The sequence below is a fragment of the Carcharhinus amblyrhynchos genome, chromosome 19 (assembly GCF_965287045.1).
Source record: "Carcharhinus amblyrhynchos chromosome 19, sCarAmb.v2.hapA, whole genome shotgun sequence".
NCBI classification, from domain to species: domain Eukaryota; kingdom Metazoa; phylum Chordata; class Chondrichthyes; order Carcharhiniformes; family Carcharhinidae; genus Carcharhinus; species Carcharhinus amblyrhynchos.
In genome coordinates, this window is record NC_137342.1 from 39,647,499 (window position 1) to 39,671,095 (window position 23,597).

At 40.0% G+C, this 23,597-nt stretch overlaps 1 protein-coding gene across 1 annotated transcript in view; it reads right to left on the reverse strand.

Moving 5' to 3' along the window:
- The window catches only part of exoc4 (exocyst complex component 4), a 544,546-nt gene that overhangs the window by 434,708 nt on the left and 86,241 nt on the right, over positions 1–23,597 (reverse strand). The window contains exons 5-6 of the mRNA XM_080207649.1: positions 16,643–16,886; positions 8,728–8,905 (exon numbers count right to left, since the gene is read on the reverse strand). Of these exons, the coding sequence (XP_080063775.1) occupies positions 8,728–8,905; positions 16,643–16,886 (422 nt within the window). The remainder of the gene's footprint in view (positions 1–8,727; positions 8,906–16,642; positions 16,887–23,597) is intronic.

The following is a 23,597-nucleotide window of genomic DNA, read 5'->3' on the forward strand; positions in this document are numbered from 1 at the left end:
TCAGCATGCATAAAGACCTACGCTGAAGATTTACCAGGTTGGCACCTCATTACATTGGAATGCCTGGTATTTGCTCCTGGCAGCATTTTTCTACTCCTCATTGAACCAACTTTGATGTCTTCGCTGGAGGATCATAGTAGAGTGAATATACTGGGCTATGAGGTTGCAGATATTTGTGAAGTACAATTCTACTACTGCTGACAGCCTGCAGCATCTTATGGATCCCAAACTTCAACAGCCAGGTCTTTTCTGAATGTTGGGAATGCCATGCAACACTGTAGAGGATATCCTTCAGAACACCTGGAGAGTCATATTCAACTTGAAATATTAACTCCTGCTCCTGACTCCACAGTAATGTTTCCAGCACTTCATATTTTTATATACGGTATTGAAGTTTTGTTTATTGGATGAAAGGTCTTATTTTGTTAAGTATAACAATATCAGACTGTTGCTTGATCAGTCTGAGGAACAGCTCTCCCAATTTTGGCACATCCCCACATCTTAGTGAGATAGCTTTGCAGGGAGCAGGTTTGGTGCATCATTTCATATTCACATCCAATGATTATTAACCAAATCTTTTGATTGAGGGCAGCACAGTGGCATAGTGATTAGCACTGCTGCCCCACAGCGCCAGGGACCTACGTTCAATTTGAGCCCCCGGTCACTGCCTGTGTGAAGTCTGCACATTCTCCCTGTGTCTGTGTGGGTTTCCTCCAGGTGCTCCAGTTTCCTCCTCCAGTCCAAGGATGTGTGGGTTAAGTTGATTGGCCATTCTAAATTGACCCTTGTGTCAGGGGATTATCAGGGTATGTTTGTGGGGTTACGGGAATAGGCCCTGGATGGGATTGTGGTTGGTGCAGACGCGAAGGGCCAATGGCCTTTTTCTTCACAGTAGGGATTCTATGAATTGTAATTAGCCTCTGTCTTATTTTCAATGTTTTTGCTATCCAGGAACCATGAGCTTTTCTTTTAGCATTCGCCCACCTTTAGCCTTTCAGAAGGCATATGCCTGGTTTGAACCTGAATTAGTTCTTCCCTGAACACCCTCCTTCGGTCTTGCAGGCATGTTTTGCGATCGACCTGCATTGTATCCATTTTGACATCACAAGTAAGCTCTTCTTCAGTTGGGCATTTTGATAGTCGCAGATCTCTTCACAATTACTTTAAACTAATTAATATATTCACCTGGGAGAGAGAATAGCATAGATCTGTCAGAATAGTACCTGGACTCCAAGGGTTACATTACAAGGAGGGATTAAACTAGGCACAAGCGAGAGTTGCAATCTCTGGAATTTAGAAGGCCAAGGGCAATTTGTTTGAAATTTTCAAGATATTAGTGGGAGCAGGTAGAGAATTTAGTGACTACTATTTTCACTAGTTGGCAAGGCTTAGACTGGAGACATGTTCTAAAATGTTAGACCCAGATCTTAGCGGGATTAGAAAACAATTCAACACACAAAGAAAGGCAAGAGTTTGGTTCTCATCCACCAAAGGCAATTGGTATCACTTTGCTAACTTCATTTTCCAGAACCAGATTCAGCATTGCTTATTCCTCACTGGACTGAAGATATACGGATTAAGGAAGTTCTATTCCACACGAGAAATTCTTCTCCTTTCTTACACTTAATGTTATGTTTAAATCAGTCTACCTTGGGTAAATTCTCCTAATATTACTGCTATATCATTATTGCACTTGTAAAATTTGCTGATCAATTTGCTGCTCTACTTCCCCCTCTTGGCTTGGAGCACTATAAAAACTATTTCAAACGATGCAGTAGTTCTTGATCTTTGAGCCAAAAAAGGGATTTAGACATCCTGTGGTTGGCAGTGTGAGAATAGGAAGGTAAAGGAAAAGGGCCCAAAGAAGGCAGCGAGCAAGTCAAGAAACTGTCGGAGATACTCAACATCATGCTGCTGTTAAAATTTAAGCTTGTAAGCGGTATTATTACTTGACGCTGCCCAGCAAATCCAGCAGTGAATCCAGGTTAATTGTATACTAAATACACTGAGGCTTGAGGTTGTAGAGGTGGAAACTGCATTTTGAAAAAGGTATGGGTGGTAGATTATGAATAATTTAGTTTCACTCGTAGCTGTTTTAATTTGATACACACGGTAGCATGCCGAGTACTGAAGTAGGAAGCTGTGAACTGCAAACACCCGCTCCACATTTTGTTGCCAATCCATTCTGGTCCATTGGAAGGCTCAAGAATAGCTGCCACAATTTATTTTGCCTCCAACACCATCTTGACACAACTGCAACTGCCAACTGCACATGATGTGTGTAAAACCACCACCAAAAGCCTGATTTATACAGATACTCCAGAGCGGTTCTAATATTAATTGCTAAACAACTCAAGTGAGATAGATCTGTCATTTCACTATATATAAACTAACAGTGAATTTTATGGTCAGAATTTACACAGAATTCAAATTTATCCAACTATATTTTTCTCTATCTCTAAAGCAAATATCTCCGATTCCTTCTCATGTTCATGATTTCTTCGTTAACATTCTTTACAAATAGCATTAAGCTTACAAAAATATCATGCAGCAAGGTGACTGATAAATTCTCTAGAAATTCTGACCATGCTGTACTAACGCACATAATATACAGCAGGTTTAAAAATCCATCCAGCATCAGGTCCTATCTAAAATGACCCAATATGCTCAGCAGTCCATTTTGATTAACACTGGGTAGTAAATTATAAACCACAGAAAACTAAAATTACAGCACATAGTCCATATGTAGAGTGAAAGAATGCGAATCAAAACAGAAACTCAAATGACTTCTCAGAATAGGATTGAAAAGTACACTTGGGCACAAGATCATATTTGTGAAACAACATTTTTTCACAAAATCAATACTTCTATGCCAAGGTATCAGCTGTGTCCAGTGATAACAAACAAATCTTATGCAGATACTGGTGAAATTCATAACTGCATCAAGTTTAAAAAGAATATTCTTGTATTATCACAGAGCATTACTAAGATGAGAGATTATCCACTGCCTCTCAGCTTGTCTGGCATCGTTAACAGAATGATACAAATGGGCAGGTCAGAAAGATAAGAATTTACCAGAGTGGGGTAGGATGCCTTGAAGCGCCACTCAAAACATTTTTTTTAACAATAAATTGAACATTTGAAAAATACATCAAGAACATCTTTGGGGGGGGCGGAAACTGAAAGATAGGTGCAGTGAAATGTCAGCTTACATGTCTTAACTCAGACGTTTTCAACTGAAATGGGATAAAACTGGGTAAAGCAAAGTCAACTCAGCCTCCTGGCAATAGCACGAGCAACTACTTTGGCAAGGTCCATTTCCTCACTTATATCCATATATAATCTTATTTTGGTTTCCAAATGGTCTTTCTACTTAGTGCATCATAAATTGTACTTGCAAATCTAATCTTCTTTAAATACAATTCCATTTCCTCTGGGGTGATTTCAACATTTCTCATTCCTGATACAAACTTGAATTGTTTAACTAAAGTTAAAGGCAAGTTATGTGTGATGGTGAAGGTATCCTGTGGTGGACTTGTGCTGTTTATTTTCCAAGTTGACTGAAACATACAGGTTTAACAACATAGAGGTAGTTTGGTCTACTGTGTACATGATATGTCTCTACCAGAACAATGAAAATAAAGTATCTGCATCCATACAGTGCCTTTTCATGATCTTCGGCCATCCCAAACTGTTTTACAAAGAATCAAGTACTTTTGAAATGCAGTCAGTTTTAATAGAGGAAAGCAAGATCCTCGGAATGGCAGTGCAATAAATGAACAGATTATTTGTTTTATAGACACTAGCTGAGGGATAGGTATTGATCAAGGTGTCACAGCTACTTTGAATAAAGCTACAGGATATTTTGCACCAGACGACACAAGTTTTGTGGCAGACAGGCAAGGGTAGTGTGGTACATTTTCTCCCTTGAACAGGTGAGCTTTTCTACTGCTTGTCCACAATTGACAAAACTTACTGAATTCAATTTTACATTTGACAGGTTGGAATTTGAACTCATGTTTCATTGTTCTTGTGCTTGCTTTAAACTTCCTTAAATTCCATTCCTTAAGTGGAATGGAAGTTCTTTATTGGTTTTACTCACTTTCACTTTTATAATGAGTTACATATCAATACCCTGAGGTCTCTTTCTCCACATACTTAAGCAACTTTGAGTTCATACTCTCATTCTTTTTCCATCCAAAATACAATAGTTAACATTCACTGCCTTTGCAACCTTGCCTGTGTTTACCTCAAATCTCACCACTCACCATATTTTTGGCAATATATGATGTAACTACCACTGTTGTAGTTACTTCAACTTGACTGTTGAACACAGTGATTGTCTATTGTCCTTGTGTCTTTATATAAGCAAGTTGAGAAAAAACTCAAAGGCCTGCAGAACAGCCTGGGGAATAGCTATCAGCAATGTGCTTCTGGATACTGAGTTGCTAACACATGCATAAGTAATAATTCATATTAATTACTGGGTTACAAGAAGATGACAATAAGTCTTGTTTCTGGATGTTTAGCTCTCCTTTTTCCTGATGTTGACACGTGGCTCAAAACAGCTCCCTGAACTCTTGTTCCTCCTGGCCAATGCCCTTGCGCACATCTTGATTTTTATTTAATTACGTAATATACATTTTTATCTTCTCTTTTCAGCAGCTGAAGTCAAACAGCAATCAAGTATATTAAATCTACATTAGGCAGACTTTTGAATTCCTGTACTACGGCACAAATGAAAACATGGTAAGCACTCAATACGTTATTCTTTATCAAGGAATTAATTAGGAATATCAGTTGGTTAAAGTAATGTGGAGAATTGCTAAAGGATTCTGGGGTGGTTTTGTTCTCAGAGAGATAGAAATCCATGAGACATCATAAACAAATGAAACTTGCCCTTTGTTCCTGTATGTGTTGAATTTTACATTTCAATTAATTGATTGTCAAGGGCTTCAGACTACCATACAGTCAGTCAATCAGAAGGCATCCCATGATCTTCCATGTTTATCTACTGATTCACTGAGAGCAAGCTACATCTCAGACTGTACTTGGACACAGAAAATCAGCTCTTGCCTGTGGAATTCATCCTTTGCACTGGATAGTGCTTGGAATAACGTGCAACTTGAAGTTTAATTTATATGCTAAGGAAGGGGAAAACATGGATTCAATTTCATTTAGACTTCTTTGAGCCTGGTGTTAGGAAATCTGGCGAACTTCTGAATAAAAACGTCAAGTTTTCTGGATTTGTCTATTTTAATAAGGTTTTACATCTTGAGTTGAAAAGATGGGTTACAAAGGCATTAGTAGTTTGTATTCTTTTCCAAATATGGCTAAAGTAGAAAAAAAACTCTGCTGTTGCCTAGCGACAGAGGTCCAATGACAAAGGAAGACAGAAGAGATTCAGAACGTGCACGTCAGAGTGAAGGCAGAAATTTGAAGCTCTTTGATAAGAGATACTGCAAGGCTGCTGAGCCCTGAGTTTAGGGAACTCATGTTGCTCTGCAGCTGAAGTAAAAGTGAGTTTACAGTGCAGTTTTTGGTGTTTCAGGGAGAGATCCAGCTGGGGAATAAAAAAATCCAACGAATGATCAGAAATCCACCAAAAGAAAATCATTTGGTGATAACGTAGTCATAGAGGTTTATAGTTTGGAAACAAGTCCTTCGGCCCAACTTGTCCATGCTGCCTTTTTTCCAAACCTTTAAGCGAATCCCAATTGCCCACATTTGGCCCATATCCCTCCATACACATGTTACCCATGTAACTGTCTAAATGCTTTTTAAAAGACAAAATTTTACCCGCCTCTACTACTACCTCTGGCAGCTTGTTCCTGACACTCACTACCCTGTGTGTGAAAAAACTGCCCGTCTGGACACTTTTGTATCTCTCCCCTTCACCTTAAATATATGTGCTCTAGTTTGAGACTCCTCTACCTTTGGGAAAAGATAATGACTATCTTTCTGATCTACGTTCCTCACGATTTTATAGTCCTCCATGAGATCACTTCTCAGCCCCCTATGCTGCACAGGAAAAAGTCCCAGTCTATCCAGCCTCTCCTTATAACTCAAACCATCTAGTCCCGGTATCATCCCAGTAAATCTTTTCTTTCTAGTTGAATAATATCCTTTCCAAAATAGGGTTACCAAATTGTACATAGTATTCCAAGTGTGGCCATACCAATGTCATGTACAACTTCAACAAGATGTCCCAACTCCTGTATTCAATGTTTTGACCAATGAAACCAAGCATGCTGAATGCCTTCTTCATCACTCTGTCCACCTGTGACTCCACTTTCAAGGAGTACATGTACCCCTAGATCTCTTTGTTGTGTAACTCTCCCCAGCGTCCTACCATTAACCAAGTCAGTCCTGCCCTGGTTCAATCTACCAAAATGTATCACGTCGCATTTATCTAAATGAAAGTTTTTTTTTAAACTCGTGTTTTGTGCCTGTAAGGGTACTGCTGGGAAAAAAGGAATGGTGTGAATTTGAATCTTTGTCTTGAGGCATTTCCAATCTTTTTGTCTAGTGTAATATAATTTTTTATTTCCTTGTTTAATAATTGTTTTAGTTTTTAATGTTAAAAGTTCATCAGTCAACTCCTATGAATTTAAGTAGCTTTCTTCCACGGTTTCTTAAAAAAATACAAAGTTAGGATCTACCAACGTTAACATTTCAAGTCTGTAAGCTTCTTCTTCAGGGTCTTATGGACATATGCTGCTAAACCTGCTGAGTTTTTCCAGCATTTTCAGATTTCAGATTTCCAGCATCAATGGTGACTGGTTTCACTCCGGGATTTGACGTGTCCAGTACTATCAGTTGGGATGGTAACAGTGGAAGCAAAGGTCTCCAGGGAACATCTGAATCAATAAGTCACTCCACCTAGCAATTAATCAATGCAGCAAAAGCACTGTTTCAGTTAAGAACCAATCCTTGAAATCCAGGTCACTCGGAAATCTGTGATAGTTTGTCCGATTTCTTAGTGAGGAATTTAACAGTTTTGTGCAAGCTGAACATTGATTTTTTTCTTCAAATTGATGAATTTTTATTTTAAACACTACTCCAAATTAACAAGGTCACAGGCACCCATCACAAATGTACTTTTGGGCCACACAAGGGAACTTCTGAAGCAGCCTTTTCATTGTGCAGTACACATGAAGGAGTTGAGCTTCTACTTCTACTTACTGCATTAATGTCATGCAAGTGAATCACAGAATCCCGACAGTACAGGAGGCAGCCATTTGTCCCATCAAGATTGTACCAACCACAATCCTACTCAAGCCCTATTCACGCAAACTTCATTTACTCTGTTAATCCCGCTGACACCATGGTCAATTTATCATGGCCAATCAACTTAAGCAGCATACCTTTGGACTGTGGGAGGAAACTGGATCACCCAGGGGAAACCCAAGCACACACGGGGAGAACATGCAGATTCCACGCAGACAGTGACCCAAAGCTGGAATTGAGCCTGAATCCCTGGCGCTGTGAGGCAGCAGCGATAACCACTGTGCCACCGTGCTGCCCAAAGGTTGAGGCATTTCAAAGTTACAAATATATTGAAGCAAGCCTTTGTCTTTTAAGTAAATGACTGAATATTACCATTAAAATAACTTGCAAATGTTTGAACTCTTGGCTCTCAGCTCCAAGATAACTTATGTAATATTGCAAGTAGGGAAATGTACAGGAAAATTAAAAACACGCAATTTTGTATGAAATCCTTCTTTCACAGCACTTGTCTCAGTTTCCATCCTCTCCCACATTGCATCGTGTGGTCAGTGGTTTTATATTATTTTCTTGATTCTTTCACGAGATGTGGGCTTGACATTTGTTGCCATTGCAGTTAACAGCCAACAGGAGTCACATGACTCCTGTTGACTGTTCAGGATACTGAATGGACATTGATGAACCACCTAGATTTTTACAACAATCAATAATCATTTTATGGTCATTATTAGATTTTCAATTCCAGTTTTTTTCTTGAATGCAATGGCAGGATTCAAAGCTGGGTTTCCCTGGTCTCTGGATTACTGATCCATTTCATCAGAACATTCCCTTCTATATCTGTTAAATTAAATTCATTATTTAATCAAACACATTATTCAATATACAACAGTAAAAACATGAGACGTGTTTGATTATTAAGCTATGTGAATATGTAATTGAAGGTCCTGGAGTAGGACAGGAGACACAGTGGTATTGTCACTAGACTGGTAGTCCAGAGACCCAAGGAAGAGATCTGGAGACCTGGGTTCAAATCCCACCACGGCAAATGGAGAAGTTTGAATGCAGTAAAAACCTGGAATTAAAAGTCTAATGATGACCATGAAGCCATTGTCATATGAACCAATCTGGTCCTTTCGGGAAGGAAATCTGCTGTCCTGACTTGATCTGACCTACATGTGCCAGATCAACAACAATGTGGTTGAGTCTGAAATGTTCAATTCCTGGAAAATGAATTTTAATAAAAATGCAGTGATTCCAAAAAATAGATTAGAAGAATGGGAGGGGAAAAAGTGTTTCTTACAATTTGTAAAGTAAGTTCCCAAAATATGCTTTGAAACTTACCATTAATTCCACATATTGGCCCTTTCCAATCGTAGGAAGGTGAAAGAGACCAGCAAATTGAAGCACAAAGCAACACTGGAACTGTAACAGACTGAAGTAGCCATCATTCTACTGGGATGCAGCAATTTAATTAGGAGAAGTACAATGCATTTAATTTACCTGAAGCACACTCTGGATCCTAGCCCATACTTCTGCCATGTCGTACAGTTTGATTTCGCTAACATTCAAACCAGAAGGCGACAAAACAATTTGGTGAAGATAGCCAAGAACAATTTTATGGGCAGCAGCTACAGCATAGAATTTTTCAAACAGCAACTCCAGAAGTTCCAGTAATAACCTAGAAACAAAATCAAAACAATTCAGACTGCCGAACATTAAGATAACTGTTAACAAAAAGTACGATTGGCACACTTCCTCTTCTATGCTTCTTGACTGTACTAATGTTACTATGAGGATCACTCATTGTTTTAAAATCAGAAATACAGAATTCCATTCATTTTGAAAACTGCAAAAGAATTTTTTTCTCATGGTTAAAGGAAAGCAAAAGATAATTTCTGCCCAACTTTCATCTTCACTTTCAAAAAATGGGTTAAAACTGACTGTTCAAATTCCATGCTCAGTAGCATTATTGACCATCCCCAAATCGCACTTGAGAAGGTGGGTGTGAACCACTGCAGTCCTTTTTTTTTATTTATTGGTGAGTGTCACTAGTAGGCTTATATTAACACTGCAACGAAATTACTATGAAAATCCCTTTGTCACCATACTCTGTTCGGATACATGGAATGTGAATTTCGCATGGCCAATGCACCTAACCAACACGTCTTTCAGACTGTGGAAGGAAACCGCAACACCCGGAGGAAACCCACACAGACACAGGGAGAATGTGTAGAATCTGCACAGTGACCCAAGGTAAGAATCGAACCCAGGTCCCTGGCGCTGTGAGGCAGCAATGCTAACCACTGCGCCACCTACTGTGTCGGTGCATCCACTGTGCCGTTAGGGGGTTCCAGGATTTTTATCCAGCAAAGAATATCCATTACCACCACTGTGCTTCAATGGCAGTGTGTGTGTTTTGGATGGTGACAAGTTTCTTGAAGGTTGTTGGAGCTGCAGTCATCCAAGCAAGTGGAGAACTTTCCATCACACTCCTGACTTATGCCTGGTAGATAATGAACAGGCTTTGGGGAGTCAGGAGTCGACTTACCCACTGCAGAATTCCTAGCCTTTGACCTGCTCTTGTATCAACAGTACTTCTAAGACTAGTCCAGTTCAGAAATTCCAGTTCTGTTTAAACCTCCTTTTATCACTATACGTCAATCAGCCCAACTGTGTTAATGTGGTAAAATTATTACCTTGCATGAACATATAAGTCACAATTGCAAGTAAAAGTTAGATTAATGATGTTTTCTGCTCCAGTGAATAATGCAGCCTTCACAAAAGTCATTCCACCCTTAAATGTTTGCCAACCATAATGCAGCACACGAATGACAACTGAAGTTACCACAGAAACAAGTATAGACCATTATAAAAAGTGTTAATCTGATAACTCTGACTGCTGGTACTTAAAACAAGCTCCACTCTTCATGTTGCAAACGTTCTTACAAATATTTTATCATTTGGTGTGATAATTTTCACATTACTGACTGTAAATTCCTCATCTCATTATTACTATGCATGCCAATACATCAAAAGAGCAATGGAAGCACTGTTCTCACAAAGGGCTATTGAATCTGTGGAAGTATAGGACTGGTACTAAAGTAGACCTTTTGGAAAAAAAAGAGGGAGTTTCAGTTTATGCATTAGAATCCATTTCCTTGTTAAAGCTATAATATTCTGGAGTGGCACGGTGGCACAGTGGCTAGTGCTGCTGTCTCTCAGCGCCAGGATCCTGGCTTGGGGTCGCTGTCTCTGCAGAGTCTCTATGTTCCTCCCTCCAGGTGCTCTGGTTTTCTCCCACAGTTCGAAAGATGTGCAGGTTAGGTGTGTTGGCTTTGCTAAATGCTCCCTCAGTGTACCCAAACAGGTAGCAAGGTATGGTGACTAGGGGATTTTCACAGTAACTTCATTGCAATGTTAATATAAGCCTGCTTGTGGCACTAAAAATGAACTTTAACATTCTTTCCCAGCAATTACATTTCACATTACACAGTTTTACCATTTGGTGCTGCAGAATGCTTGTTTCGAATCACCTATAGATGTTGTTTTATGATGCATGTACACAACATACACTCACGTTGATGCATAAGCACACAGACTCGCATACTTTTAATGCATAAATTAAACAGACGCATTTTTCCCAAGTCCTAAAACAGCCAGGATGCCTTTAGGTATAAAACGTCAGTTCCATTTGTAAAGCTCATTAGGCTTCCACACTCAATGGGCTAAAAGACGACGACAATGAAGTTCTTCGTTCTCTCTTTACTACCACTATTTTATGAAGACTGGGAAGAATTAGTTTCTGTCCACTTACATCTTTGTAAACTGTAATGTTATTGATTCTTGGAAAACAAATCTATCAAGACAATTTGCACAGAAACGGTCATTCCTTGCAGCAACGTAGTCCTCAATTTATCACCATTTCGGAGCAATTAAGTGAGCTTTCCAAGAAAAATGATAGAAACCAAATTGTACGCACTTAACTCTGAAGCAGCTAGTTGGATTCCACATAGCAAATGCATAAAATATTTCATCAGCTACAAACAAGTCAAAGCATTACATTGATTACATTGCATAATCCATAAACAAAGTTCACAAATCATGACAACTTACTCTAACTGCAGCTAACAGCACAGGCATGATGAACAATAAAGGCCTCATGAGGTTCACCTGATAACTTTTCAGCAACAGTTGTGAATGAAGCAAGAAAAATGCCACAATTTGACTACAACTGCTACTTCACTCAAGTATTTGGCTTTGGAGGTTATTATTAAACTGAGTGTATGCAGTCAATGTGGAAATACTGTAAATGAATGGAATCAATCACTTGGCACACCTACAAAGCCTCCAACTGCAAGTTGAAACCAGAAATGTTGTTTCAAAACTTCTCCATTTTCCCTTGCAATTTTCACCATTCAATCCTCCTCTCCCAAATGCTTGAGCTAATGTGCTAACTTGAGCAAATGTGCAATTTGACTGGTGCTGACAAAAGCCTAACACTTCACACTCAACCATCCTTTTTCCATCTATCAGTCTGGGCAATGATTCTGGCCAAGCTCATCCTTCCTGAATATCCACGTTTGCTTTTCCAGTAGGAATCACAACACCTTTTGCAAACAGGGATTGCGGCCTCCCACCCCCCAACTTTTCTTGTGCATGGAAGATACTAGAAATAAGAGCAGGAGTAGATCATACAGCCCATTGTGCCAACTCCACCATTCAATACGATGTTGGTTGATCTTGGGCTTTAACTCCATTTTTCTGCCCACTCCCCATTTCCGTTAATTCCCTGAGATATCAAAAGTCTGTCTATCCCAAACTTATATGTATTTAAAAAGTTAGCATCCACATTCTTCTGAGTAAAGAATTCCAAAGATTCAAAACACTGAGTTTTACTGCATTACAGTCCTAAATGATCAGCCACTTATCCTGAGGCTGTGTCCCCATGTTTTTGATTCCCTCAACAGCAGAGCCAAATCTGTTGCTATCAAGACCTTCAGAATTTTACATGTTTCAATGAGATTGCCTCGAATTCTTCACAACTCCAGAGAATAGAAGCCCAATTTACTCAGCCTCTCATCATAGGACAAACTCACCCCAGGTTATGCATTTACTGAACCTTCATTGCACCGCCTCCAATGCAAGTATATTGTTTCTTCAATGTGGAGACCAAAACTGCACACACAATCCAGCTACAATCTCACCTCAACCCTGTACAACTCTAGCAAGACTTGTTTATTCTTGTACTCCAATCCTCTTGCAATAAAGGCCAACATGCCATTTGTCCTCTTAACTGCTTGCTGAATCTGCAAGCTAATGTTCTGCATTATTTGAACAAGCATATCTCAGTCTCTTTAATCATCAACACAAACAAGTTTTTCAGTTTTTAAAAATTTTCTGCTTTTTACTCCTCCTGGCCAAAGCAAATAATTTCACACTTGCCTATAATATACTCCATTTACCTGTCATTTCGTTGCCCATTCACGTTATTGGGCTTTAACTTTATCTTACGCACTTTGGAAGGAGGAATGGACTATTTTCTAAATAGGGAAATGTTTAGAAAATCAGAAACACAAAAGGGCTTGGGAGTCATTGTTCAACTTTCCCTTAAGGTTAACATGCAGGCTCAGTCGGTAGTTAGGAAGGCAAATGCAATATTCGCATTCATGCTGAGACGGCTAGAAAACAAGAGCAGAGATGCACTTCTGAGGCTGTATAAGGCTCTAGTCATACCCCATTTGGAGTACTGAAAGCAGTTTTTGGGCCCCCTATCTAAGGAAAGATGTGCTGGCCTTGGAAAGGGTCCAGAGGAGTTTCACAAGAATGATCCCTGGAATGAAAAGCTTGTTGTATGAGGAATGCTTGAGAACTCGGTCTGTACTCGGTGGAGTTTAGAAAGATAAGGGGGGAATCTTATCGAAACTTACAGGATACTGCTAAACCTGGATGGAATGGATGTGGAGAGAATGTTTCCACTAGTAGGAAATATTAGAACAAGAGGGCACAACCTCAGACTAAGGCAGAAATGAGCAGAAATTTCTTCAGCCAGAAGGTCTCTGGAACTCTTTGCTGCAGAAGGCTGTGGAGGCCAGGTCATTGAAAGTCTTGAAGACAGCTAGATTCTTGATTGATAAAGGGGATTAGGGGTTATGGGGAAAAGGCAGGAGAATGGAAATGACGGTTGAATGATAGAGCAGACTTGATGGGCCTAGTGGCCTAATTCTGCTCCTATGTCTACAGTCATATCTCTTTGCAGCCTTGGTGCCCACCCTGCAGCTTACCTTTCAGTCATGATGTGGTGATGCTGCCATTGGACTGGGGTAAACGCAGTAACAAATCTCACAATACCAGGTTAAAGTCCAACAGATTTATTTAGTAGCAAAATCCACTAGCTTTCAGAGCATTGCTCCTTCGTCAGGTGAGTGGGAGTTCTGTTCACAAAACGGGGCATATAAAGACACAAACTCCATTTACAGAATAATGACTGGAATGCGAGTCTTTACAGCTAATCAAGTCTTAAAGGTGCAGACAACGCGAGTGGAAATAGCATTAAGCATAGTTTAAAGAGATGTGTATTGTCTCCAGACAGGACATTTGATGAGATTTTGCAAGTCCAGGCAAGATGTGGGGGTTAAAAATAGTGCGACATGAACCCAAGATCCCAGTTGAGGCTGTCCCCATGTGTGCGGAACTTGGCTATCAGTCTCTGCTCAGCGACTCCGCGCTGTGTGTCATGAAGGCTGCCTTGGAGAATGCTTATCCGAAGATCAGAGGCCGAATGCCCATGACCACTGAAGCGTTCCCCAACAGGAAGAGAACAGTCCTGCCTGGTGATGATTGAGCAGTGTTCATTCATCCGTTGTCGTAGTGTCTGCATAGTCTGCCCAATGTACCATGCCTTGGGACGTCCTTTCCTGCAGCGTATCAGGTAGATGATATTGGCCGAGTTGCAAGAGTACGTACCACGTACCTGTTCGATGGTGGTATCCATGTTGATTATCTGGCACGTCTTGCAGAGGTTGCTGTGGTAGGTTGTGTGGTGTCGTGGTCACTGTTCTCCTGAAGGTTGGGTAGTTTGCTGTGGACAATGATGTATTTGAGGTTGTGCGGTTGTATAAAGACAAGAAGTGGGGGTGTGGGGATGGCCTTGGCAAAATGTTCATCTCCATCAATGATATGCTGAAGACTCCAGAGACAGTGTCGTAGCTTCACACCGACCACTCCACATTGGGGAGACCATGCAGACGTTACGATAACGGATGAATGAACACCGCTTGACAATCACAAGGCAAGACTGTTCTCTTCCTGTTGGGGAATACTTCAGCGGTCACAGGCATTCGGCCTCTGATCTTCGAGTTAGCATTCTCCAAGGCAGCCTACACAACACACGACAATGCAGAGTCACTGAGCAGAGACCGATAGCCAAGTTCCGCACACGAGGACAGCTTCAACTGGGATCTTGGGTTCATGTCACACTGTCTATTACCCCCCCACGACTTGCCTGGACTTGCAAAATCTCACTAACTGTCCTATCTGGAGATAGTACACATCTCTTTAACCTGTGCTTAAAGCTCTCTCCACTCCCATTGTCTGTACCTTTAAGACTTGATTACCTGTAAAGACTCGCATTCCAATCATAAGAACAGAAGAAATAGGAGCAGGAGTAGGCCAACTAGCCCTTCGAGCCTGCCCCGCCATTCAATAAGATCATGGCTGATCTGTCATGGCTCAGTTCCACATTCCCGCCCTCTCCCCATAACCCTTAATCCCCTCTCTCATCAAAAACCCATCAACCCGCGTCTTAAAAATATTTAGCGAGGCAGCCTCCACCACTTCAACGGGCAGAGAATTCCAGAGATTCACCACCCTTTGACTGAAGAAGTTCCTCCTCAACTCCGTTCTAAACCGCCCCCCCTTTATCTTGAGGCTATACCCCCTAGTCCTACTATACTTTCTGAGCGGGAAGAGTCTCTCCACCCCTATCCTATCCATCCCATTCATCATCTTATACGTCTCAATGAGATCTCCCCTCATTCTTCTAAACTCTAACGAGTACAAGCCTAGTTTATTCAGCCTCTCCTCATAGCTCAACCCCCTCAACTCCGGCATCAGCCTAGTAAACCTCCTCTGCACTCCCTCCAAGGCCAAAATATCCTTGCGAAGTACGGCGCCCAAAACTGCACACAGTACTCTAGCTGCGGCCTCACCAATGCCCTATACAGCCGCAGCAAGACCTCGCTACTTTTATATTCAATCCCCCTCACTATGAAGGCCAGCATCCCATTCGCCTTCCTGACCACCTGCTGCAACTGCAAGCTGGGTTTTTGCGACTCATGCACAAGGACCCCGAGGTCCCTCTGCACCGTCGCCTGCTGCGGTTTTTCTCCACGTAAGTAATAATCCTTCCTACCATTATTCCTACCAAAGTGGACCACCTCGCACTTGCCAACATTAAATTCCATTTGCCGTTTCCTGGCCCATTCGCCCAGCCTATCTAGATCCTTCTGTAGACTCTCCCCACCCTCCGCACAATTTGCCTTTCCACCAATTTTGGTTTTTCTGTAAATTGAGTTGGTGTCTTTATATGCCGTTTGTGAACAGAACTCCCACTCATCTGACGAAGGAGCAACGCTCCGAAAGCTAGTGGATTTTGGTACCAAATAAACCTGTTGGACTTGAACCTGGTGTTTGAGACTTACCTTTCAGTGTCAGAGTACAAGTCACTGGACAAAATTTTCAATCTTGCCAAGAATTTGAGTCCTATCTTCAAAATACCTTTACTGAATTCAACCAAAAAGAAAGAAATAAAAAAGTCATGGCAGGTTCCATGATTTAGTGCTTTAGTTGAGGAATCAACTCAAATTACTGCAATGGGTTTCAAGGGAAGAGAGATGAAGAGTTCACCTCAGATAGTTTTTTAAAACGCAGGTGGAATGGTTTAGTTTTCTACTTTAAAATGCACTGTCCCCGATCCATATACAATCTGCTTCTCTTATGTTGGAGTTGCCGATGAGGGCCAGACTTAGTACAACAGAAAGAAGCTTTCACAGCACAAACACCATTTCCAGTATGCTTGCAACATGTGGGAAGTAATCCTTTAAGAGCCACAGCAACAAGCAATATTTTGGTTAATCTCAGCACATGCAAACTTAGGTTAAAAAAATTAAGGCGCAGTATTAAAAACATGTCCCTTGGTCAAAAGACATAATAAACACAACTGAGTTTCCACAAAAGTTCTTATTTAAAAAAAGGCTTAAAAAAACAAAATTTGGAAAAAAGATTTCTAAAATGGTGTCAAAACATGACTGCAACTTGTACATTAATTTATTTTAATTTTAGTGATGACATACCATTTTCAAATGTTAATTGCCAAAAATTTGTAATCTTTGCCCCTTCACCACCACAGCACCATTACCTTGGTTGATTTTCTTGTGAGAGGACTTCACCTCGTTGATAAGCATGGTCTGCAACCTGTGTTGTGGACCTTTTCACAATCTGTTCCAGTTCTTGATTGAAACGTTCTTTGATGGCTTTGATTGTCTCAGGAATCTTTTTCAACTTTGCCAGGGCTTTTATCAGAATTCCCATAAAAAGTATGCTGTTCTCCTCGGGATCACACTCTGGATCCTCTTTTATGTCTTGTAGGTTTATCTCCTTCACTGTCAACATAAAACAAGCTCAGTAAGTAAAGAGTTTTATTACCTTCTTCAAGGCAAAGAATGTTTACCTGGATTTTGCAGTTCATGCCAAAGAGATGGTGCTTACTGCTATCACATGACAGCTGCCCATAGGGTATTCATGGTCTTGTAAATAGCAATTTGTGGCAGAAATCAATTTCAGCACACCACCCTATCAAACCGGCACCCGCCATGATTGCAGCAATGCAGTGTGGCTCTTCAGCTACTGATTGAAGGATCCTTACAAAGTCAAAACAGATCCCAAACCATGAGGTATCAATTGGATTGAATTCATGATAAAGTCATGTACAGCAAATTAAACAAAGGTGAAAATAAAGATTGCACTGAGAAACAGGAATTAAAAAAAATTAAACTAAAAAAATCTCCCACAATAATTAGTTTTTCAGTGCTAGAAGGATTGCTTTGCAGTTTATAACTTGATCACTCCTGGAAAAGTTCATGGCATTTTTAGTTGTTAACTACTAGCAAAGGACAACAACGCTAACACCAAGTACTGCGAAAGCACAGTCCTTGGAGGAGCAGAATAACTTGACAGCAACTTCTGGACTTCAACTTTCAAATGAGCAAGTGTTGCCTCATTTACTCCACAATAATTGTGTGCACTGTTTGCTTCACTGTTACTTGCAACACAAAATCCAGGCCAAATGTTTCTGCACAAAATCGAAGGTGATAGAATTTCCTGGGTGCTACAACATGCTAGTCAATCCTCACCATACTTGTAATGAATCATGCAATACACATAGAAAGCAGAAACTTGGAAGAATTTTTTGAATGAGTGAACTTGTACTGCTTATGCCAAAGGATTCAGAGAATGGGAATAAACAAAAAAATGACAAACAAACATGGAAAAACAAACGGCGTCTTGGCTCACCAAATGTGATACTGTGCCTTTAAGAAATATATTTATACCATGTTCCTTGTAAAGGTACATTGAGAATTTAGATGTGTTTTGCAAGGTGCTGATCTGTCTAGGAAAAACCATTAAAATTAGTGGCTGGGATAACAAATAAGTACTCATTTTAGATATATTATGTTTGTTTAATGCTAATGCATTTGTGTTTATTTTGGTTCCCCCGGGGTTTCAAGAACAGAATTTTGATTATCAGATGACTTGGTCTCTGTCAACCGAGGTAATGAGACAAACAAAATTTGCAGGATAGAAAGAGTTTCAATTTCATTTTAAAAAAACAAAAACAGTTGCCACCTTTATCTTTGCGTCTCTCTCCAGTGATGTTCTGAAAGCTTTAGGATGGTTAGCTAGCATACCCATGTTTTGCTAACTAATTACAAAAAGGAGTTAAGTCTATAAGTGGAATATTGCTTGAATTTGAACTCAGTGACAGGTTAGCAGTTAAGAATTGCATCTTGTCATGTTTATATATTGTTCAGTTGTTAGAAGTTAAGCTGATTCATTTGTTATGGTTAACCTGTTTTGTTTAATACTGTTGGTTTTGGTAAGGGTTTCTTAGTTTGTCAGTAGAATCGCACCTGGAGTAAAACATATTAATCTCACACTACTGCCAAAATAGAAAATTGTCTGGCTTCTTAATATGCCTTGGGGTTTCTGATCTGGTACCCTAATGTTAAGGCCTGCCCATCCACAGGGGATGTAACATTTACTATATATTTTATCTCTTTCATTTTACCTCCCAAAGAAAAGTTCTCTATACTCATCCATCTCTGCAGCAACAAAAGCACTAACACCTACACTAATGATTCCATTTAAAGTGAAAGAGTCTTTTATATTTTTATTTTTTTTCCTGAATTGCTCAGTTACAACGCAACTTCAGGGCAAATATTCTATTGTGCACTGCACCTTACAATGCCCAATAATGTATTAACTAAATGGGAGCTAAGAGTGAAAAGAGTCGGAAAGCCAAGAAAAATTACGAAAACAACTATTGGGAATATGAAACAACAAAAAGTTGAAAACCTAACTACAGTTGTCACCACTTAAAACGCCTACCTTTAAAATAGGCAGGTCAGTTTGATTGACCAAAAAGCAAATTCATTAAACCATTTGCATTATCAATTTCAGAGCTGTCAGCTGCTGCATTTTTGGTGCTCCGTTTATTTTGGGCAGGAACAGCTGGAGGGCAGCGTTTTATTGGAAAATAAACCAAAGATTGATGTCAGTACTGCAGCTTATGAGTATTCCAAATCTCCTGTGACAAATGGCTTTTTCGCCAACCTGTTCTCAAGTTTTATTAAAGACTTCCTTGAAACAGATGGTTCAGCTTTGCTTACAGGTAAATCTATGACTTGCTGCACGATTGGAAAACTTGTTTATGATGGCTGCAGAATACATATGAAAATCAAGAACTTTAGCTTCCAATCCTGGCAACATTGCTGTCAGCTAATATCAGACATGGCCATTGTGGTGCTTTTGTTTATTTTCCCACTGAAAGCCTAAGGTTTACAATAGAGACAGAAACCACACTTCAAAAACACTGTGATATCCTTAAGGTAAATATGAATGCATGTTTTTCTTTGATGAATGTTTTAGTCCTTGTTTAGTTACTACTGATAAACTGAGGATCCCAGGATTAACAGAGTCAGCCATTTGAAAATGGTCATGTGGCACATGCACACAAAATTGTTATACCTCTGCATATAGCTGATGGAAAGTGTTCACAAAGATAGGATTGGCAGAAGCAGCGGCATCTAATGTATAGGGTAATTGAAGGAAGACAATAAAACACATTGAAGTATATTTATTTTGATAGGATAAAGAGATACATAAAGGCAGAATAATGCATCCATTCTAAGAACCCTGAAAGCATTCCAGCAGCTTTGCATATGACCACAGACAAAGATCATATTCTCGTTGGCAGATTACCCTGATTTGGTGCCTATACAAAATCCCTGTCTTATATGAAATTCTTGGCTTAGCTTCAACTAGCTACAACTCATGCGCACAGAATTCCAAGATTAACCATGTATCAGAATCATGTCCATAAAGTGTACCCATGCCCTTGTTTCCACATAGTGTAATAATCAACCATTTATGAAGGAAGCATCACAGATACCTTTGAGCAATATTCAAAATATGAAAAGCCTGTGTCAGTTCTCCGCCTGACTACTAGAACACCCCCCAAAATTAAAGCATTCACTGGAAATCTGAGCAAGACAAACTGAAGCACTGCCAGGAAAAGTTTCTCAAACAAGTATTAGCATTTCTAATAGTGCCTCGACACAGCATGTCCTCAACAATTTTGGAATGTGCAATGGCCCCCTTTAACTTTTGTCCATCTGCGAGCGCATTTTATTTTTTTACTTCATTGATGGGATGTGGGTTTGCTGGCAAAGTCAGCATTTGTTGTCCATCCCTGTAGTTGCCCTTGAACTGAGTGGCTTACAAGGCCATTTCAAAGAGCATTTAAGAGTTAACCACATTGTTGTGGATCTGGAGTCACACTCAAGCCAGACCAGTTAAGTACATCAGACTTTCTTCCTCAAAAGACATTAATTTATTTAATTTTCAGATGTAGGCTTACATTCACACTGCAAGTTCCTGTGAAAATCCCCTAGTGAACCCAGATGGGCTTTTGCAACAATCGACAATGGATTTTTGATCATTAGACTTTTAATTTCAGGTTTTTATTTAATTCAAATGTCACCATCTGCCATGGCGAGATTCGAACTCTGGTTCCCACAGCATTACCCTGGGTCATCAGAATACTGGGACAGTGACAGTAACAACAGGCCACTACGCCACCACTTAAAGAGGCTGATTTGTCTGGGGAATTTGTGTCGGAACATCAGTGCTGCTGCACAGCCCAGATTACAGGGAACACAGCTTTGATATGATGGAACTATCAGAAATATTTATTCATGTTTATAAGCAGTCAATTTTACAGGTTCATGACAAGCACCAGTTGACTTCTTACAAGTGGATCAAGCTTAAAAACGACAATATTATCACACAACACCCCTGAACATGTGAAATAGCTTCTTGTTAAGTCAATGTCACCTGATTGGATACTGTTATATTTTAATAAAATCACTAAAACATGGACTATGATTGAAAGATTGAGGAAGCAGGAATTTTGCACTGGGAGGTTTATTTACTTCAGGCAAAAGCTGGCTTCATGTTCTGGTTTATATTCAATATTTTGAAAGGACATTACATGCTTCAGTAAGTATTTATTATTTTTACTAATGTCAAGAAATTTTCTTAAAAGTTCATTTCAAAACCTTGTAAAGTCCTTCTTTTGCAAGAAATGAGATGCTGTTGGATACAGGCAGATAGCCAGAAGGCCATCACCCCAGCATTAAATTCATCCAATAAATGGAAGCTTTACTGGATTTGCATGCATTCAAAATCATAAAACTTTTGTGCGACTTATATTTAACAGTGCACCTTCCAAATCATGATCACTTTGAAGGACAAGGGCAGCAGACACGTGGGAACACTACCACCTTCAAGTTCCTCTCCAAACCAACCAGCACCCTGACTTGGAAATATATCACCATTTCTTCATTGTTGTTGGGGAAAATCTTAGAACTCCCTCCCAACAGCACCATGGATCGACTTTTACCACATGCGCTACAGTGGTTCAATAAGGCAGCTCACCGCCACCTTCTCAAGGGCAATAAATGCTGGTATAGTCAGTGATGTCCAAAACGTTCACAATAAGAGGAGTTCAAGAATATCCAATGATGGTCTGCCTCGGGTGACTGTGTGGAGTTTGCACATTCTCCCCGTGTCTGCTTGGCTTTCCTCCCGATGCTCCAATATAATCCCGCAGTCCAAAGATGTGCAGGTTAGATGAATTGGCCATGGTAATTATGTGGCGTTATGGGATAGGGCAGGATAGGGCTGGGGTGTGGTCAGATGCTCTTTCAGAAAGTTGGCGCAGGCTTGATGGGCCAAATAGCCTCCTCCTGCATTACAGGGATTCAATGGTCTTCAACCCTCCACAGAAAATGCTTCCGATGTTGGGGTCATGTTTCATGCTCGAGTGCAATTACAAAACTGAACACAAACTGTGCTTGAAATCATGTACTTTTCCAAAGTGAAATCTGGGTTCAAGTTTCTGCCTAAGCTAATTTGCATAATCGCATGCTGGAATTCTCTTGACCCTGCCTAGGGCAAGGATTCACTGGTTCCGCTGCTATGATCGGGGTTTTGTCTGAGCGCCAAATTCTCCATTCTCACTGTCAGTGGTGGCATAATGTACGAGCTAAGAAATATGACGGGGCAAAAAGAATCCATGGGGGTGGTGGACAGACCACAACACAGTAGTTGTAATGCTGGAAATAGGAATAAACAGAGATGCATATGATAAAGGAACATCTGTGGTCATGGGTGACTTTAATCTGCATATAGATTGGGCAAGTTAAATTAGCCACAGTACAACAGAGGAATACCTGGTGTATACAGATAGTTTTCTGGGCCAATACATTGAGGAACCAACAAGGGTACAGACCATTTTGGACTGGGGATCGTGCAATGAGAAAGGATTAGCTGGCAATCTAGTCGTGAGAGTACCCTTGGGGATGACTGACCATAACATATGATAGAATTCTTCGTCAAGGTGGATATTGAGCCAGTTGATTCTGAGACCAGGATCCAGAATCTGAAAAACAGCAACTTGATGCAGAAGGCAAGAATTAGCTATGATCGATTGGGAAACGTTACTGAAACGAAGTACTGTGGATAGGCATTCGAGGAACAAATAGGTGAACTCCAAAATCTGTTTATCCCTATTTGGCACAAGAGTGGAAAGTGAACTGTGGCCAAACCACAAGAAATCAGAGATAGTATTATATTCAAAGGAGAAGCATTCAAACTGGCAAGAGACAGAGTAGAGGACTGAGAGTAGTTTAAAATTCAAAGTTGGACCAAGGGATTGATTCAGAAGGGGAAAATAAATCATGAAAGTAAGCTAGCAGAAAGACAAAAAAACGACTATAAAAATTTATGTTGGTTGTTAAGAGACCAAAAAAAGAGAAAAAAATTTGCAAAAACGAATATAGACCCTTGATAGTCAGAAACAGGAGAATGTGTAAAGGGGAATAAAGAAATGACAGTGGAACTAAATTCATCCTTCAGTCTTCACAAAGATAGGAATAATATACCAAAGTTCTGAGAGACACAAATTTTAGTGAAGATTTAAAGGAAACTAGTATTAGTGAAATGGTTGGAGAAATTGATGGAATTGAAGGCAGATAAATATCCAGCGCCTGACAACCTTAATCCCAGAGTATGATAGAGGTCCCAGAAATAATAGTAATTTCCCAAAATTCTTTGGGCTGTTTCTTGAAGTTGGAGGGTAGCTAATTTAAGCTTGCTATTCAAAAAGGGAGAGAGAGAGAAAACAAGGAACTGTAGACCAGTGAGCCTAATGTCGGTAAGGATTTCATTGCATAGCATTTGGAAAGCAGTAGTATAATTAGACAAAGGTAGCACGAATTTAAGAAAGGGAAATCATGCATGACAAATGTGCTAGAACTCTGAAGATGTAACAAGTAGAGTTGACCGAGGAGAAGCAGTGGATGTGATTTATTCATACTTTAAGGCAGCTTTTAAAAAGATCTCACATAGCAGATTACTATTTAAAGTTAAAATTCATGGGATTGCAGGCAGTGTTTTGAGATGGACTGAAAGCTAGTTAGCAGATAGGGAACGAAGGGTTATAATTAATAGGTCTTTTTAAAAATTGGCAG